At 54.3% G+C, this 3,612-nt stretch overlaps 1 protein-coding gene across 1 annotated transcript; it reads right to left on the bottom strand.

The window, feature by feature from the left end:
- Positions 1–483: 483 nt before the first annotated feature.
- LOC149918779 (feather keratin 1-like) lies at positions 484–2,373 on the bottom strand. Its single transcript, XM_090138149.1, has one exon. The coding sequence runs from the start codon at positions 2,371–2,373 to the stop codon at positions 2,071–2,073; it is 303 nt and encodes a 100-aa protein (XP_089994275.1). The 3' UTR covers positions 484–2,070.
- Positions 2,374–3,612: the final 1,239 nt, after the last annotated feature.

The following is a 3,612-nucleotide window of genomic DNA, read 5'->3' as shown; positions in this document are numbered from 1 at the left end:
AACACTCCCAGGCAACGCTACAGGCTTGGGGCAGAGCGGCTGGAAGACTGCATAGAGAAAACGGACCTGGGGGGATTGGTTGATTCTCAACTGAAAATGAGGCAGCAGTGTGCCCGTATAACCAAGAAGGCATCCTGACTTGTATCAGAAGTAGTGTGGCCAGCGGGAGCAGGGAAGTGATCATCCCTTTGTCCTCTGCCCTGGTGAGGCCGCACCTCGAGTGCTGTGTTCAGTTCTGGGCCGCTCACTACAAGAAAGACATTGAGGCCCTGGAGCATGTCCAGAGAAGGAGAATGTCAGGTAAGGGGTCTGGAGCACAAGTCTTATGGGGAGCGGCTGAGTGGGCTGGGATTGTTTCATCTGGAGTAGAGGAGGCTCAGAGGTCACCTTATGGCTCTCTACAACTACCTGAAAGGAGGTTGTGGTGAGGTGGCGCTTGGTCTCTTCTCCCGTGTAACTAGCGATTGGTCTAGAGGGAATGGCTTCAAGTTGTGCCAGAGGAGATTCAGCTTGGACATTAGGAAGTACTTCTCTGAGAACGATGAGGTGCTGGAACGGGCTGCCCAAGGAGGTGCTGGAGTCCCTGACCGTGGAGGTGTTGAAGAAACATTTAGATGTTGTACTGAGGGACGTGGTTTAGTGGGAAATATTGGTGAAAGGTGTAAAGTTTGTCTGAGTGTCTTTTCCAACCTTGGTGATTCCATGATTCTGAGTCCAAAGGACCTGTTGTGTTGCAACCACAAAAGCTGAGGGTCCTCTCCGATGTCTTCTTTGCACTGATGACAATTATCTTAGAAAGGTCACGATAATGAGGGGAGGTTCCAGAAAACTGGGAGAGCTTCATCCCACTCCTGTCCTCAAGAAATGAAGAAGGAAGGTGTGAGGGTCCGCAGGCTGGTTGGCCTGACATGAGTCAGTGGGAAGGAGTTGAAGGAAGGGGTGGCAGAGTTTGTGGCAAGACATGGCTGTGGGGGTAGAGGGTCCCTGGAAGAGAGGGTGTTGGGTGAGCGGAGAGTGCTCTGGCTTTGAGGAGTACCGCTGTAGGCTTCCCAGGTAGTGTGGAGGCGTGGTGTGGAGTGCAGGGAGTGTGACTGTTTGTGAGCAGAAAGGCTGCTGAATCTGGGTCAGAGGGGGTGTGAATAGCTTGGCCAGGTGGGGCAGGGGAAGAAATGTATTGGGGTGCAGGCTCACCTGGAGGATGGCAGTGGAGAAGGCATCGAGAGAATGGTGTGAGGGAGCGAGGCACAGGGCCGGCTTTTATGCTGCACGCTGTTTGAGCGTGGTAGCCCAAGGCTTGGTGGTGGAGTCAGCCTTGCCTGAGATCCATGTTGCAGAGTGAGGTAATGGAACAGAATGACCCCAAAGGAAGTTTGCAGATGGCAGCAAATGGGGAGGAACAGCTCATGCAGGAGATGGTCATGTCAATATTCTGAGTTCTGTATAGAGGCTGCAGTGTGGGTCAGAGAGGAATGTCATGAGGTATCAGAAAGGGCAACGTGAATTCCTGCTTTTGGGAGGAGCACCATCAATCAGCAAGTACATGGTGGCCAATAAATGGATAGGCAGCTCAGCCCAGCAGGAATTTGTGATGCTGCTGCTGAAGAAGCTATCCACTGGGCAGCAATTTCACAGAACCCATTCCGACCCACCCTGATGACGTCTTGAGCCTCGCCTTGGCAGTGGGAGAGATGAGAAGTGCATCCAGTGAAGAAACAACATATGAGGCTGGCATGCATGAGAACTTTATTGGGGATCAGAAATGAAAAGAAAGGAGCACCAAAAGAAATGGCCACATGCTGAAGTGTGTGTAGCATGGCCATCAGCCACCTTCCAGAGCAGCAGAACGATGCAGAGAAGGGCTGAGGAGAAGAGAAGAATTTGCACAGGTCGTGCTTCCAGGCAGTGTGGTTTAGTCCCCTGCCCTGCTTGTTTGCGTGGTGCCATGAATGAAGAGCCATGGCTGAGGAGCAGGTGAGCCCTTGTGGCACAAATGGCTCAGATGTGCATCACTGGGATGCGAGGCTCCTTGCAGGGTGCAGGTGGTTGGTGTCGGGGTGTGGGCGCAGGCCCTTAGCAGGGGTAGCGGGCTCTCCCGCCGTTGAAGCAGCCCAGGCCTCCGAAGCCGAAGCCGCCGGAGGAGATGGCCACTCCCTGGGCGCTGAGGGCGCTGCCCACGGCAGCTGATGAGGAGGATCCGACGGCGGTGTTCTGGGGGAAGGAGCTGAGGATGGGTCCCGGCAGGGTGACCACGACGGTGGAGGGCTGGATGACGACTTGGGAGTCCTGGCACTGCCTGACACAGGGCTCGTTGCAGCTGTTAGCCAGCGGGGTGGGTCCCCCGCTGCAGGGGCGGCAGAGGTCGTAGCAGGACATGGCTGTGGGGTGGAGGGTCTGTGGAAGAGAGGGTGTTGGGTAAGCAGAGGAGGAGTGTTGAGGACCCTGGAAGCTGTGCTGGGCGTGGCCCAGGGAGCAAGGAGTAGAGGCTTGGGGTTATGGGGAGCATGGCTTTTGGGGAGGAGGTAGAGCTGCAGAGTCTTGGGGCCAAAGCATTGTGGATAGCAAAGCCAGGTGGAGTGGGAGAAGGAGGAGAGCAGGGTGAACGCTTACCTAGAGGAGTGCAGAGGAGAAGGTGTCAGGAGAAGTGTGTGAGGCAGCAAGGCTCAGGGCCGGCTTTTATGCTGCTGTGTGAGTGCCCGAGGGCTTGGAGAGAGCCTCTGCGCATGGCGGCATTGTGCAGTGAGCAGCTCTTGCGTGCCAAACCATGAGAAATCATGAGGTGGGGTGTTATTTTCTTCCTAGAAAACTTCCACTCCATTTCCTGGTGTTGTGGATTTGATCCTTTGACCCTGTCAGCACTTCTGAGTGTGACTGGAGTGATGAGGAAGGCGCATCTCATGGAAGATGTGGGAAGGCTTGTCCTCAGCTTTGGAGGAGTGATGTGGTGTCCTTAGTGATGCCATCCTGTGCTACTCATGCAGTCGTGTTTGTGGCCACTTGGTGAGGTGCAGGCCCCATTCTTGGCATCCTTCGAGGGCTGTTCTGTGATTCCCAGGTGCGTTTGGCTTGAGACGCTGCTAGTTGCACTGCACTGCACTCCCTGCGTGCCCTAGAATTAATCTGCTTTCCTTGAGCTTAGTCATTGCCTTTTTCATTGGGTGTGTTGTGTCAAGATGTTGGTTCCCCTTTTGCTTTGAAAACTGTGTTTTGGAGAAAGGAGACAGGCTGTGTTGGCTGTTTCAGCTTCGGTCCATCCAAGGTGGTTATAGTATATTTAGACAGAGGAGGGCAATTTGTGGAGTTGATTCTGGGGTCCTTCATCGGTTTGGGTGTAAATGGACGATGCAGCCATGAGCCCTTTCATGACATCTTCTGAGCCAATGTGGGTTAGACAAGTGGAGAGCAAGGTGGACTGAAAGCAGCAGGTGGAAGGACTGTGCCCAGAGCCTTGTGTTGGAGGGCTAGCAGGTGGAAGGCCTGTGCCCAGAGCCTTGTGTTGGAGGGCTCCCTGTGTAGCTGGAGGTAAGTTCCTCATGCTTACTAGTAGAGTATTGGGGATCTCCTCTCAGTGCTGCATGCTGCTCTTGCATCACATGGTGTTGCGCGTCATGTGTT

The sequence above is a fragment of the Phasianus colchicus genome, chromosome 3, assembly GCF_987193195.1.
Source record: "Phasianus colchicus chromosome 3, bPhaCol1.hap1.1, whole genome shotgun sequence".
Lineage (NCBI taxonomy): Eukaryota > Metazoa > Chordata > Aves > Galliformes > Phasianidae > Phasianus > Phasianus colchicus.
This window is presented reverse-complemented; position numbering and strand designations above follow the sequence as displayed.

What these genes read in the sequence shown, in the direction of transcription:
- LOC149918779 (XM_090138149.1), bottom strand. Translation starts at nt 2,373, where the DNA reads ATGTCCTGCTACGACCTCTGCCGCCCCTGCAGCGGGGGACCCACCCCG.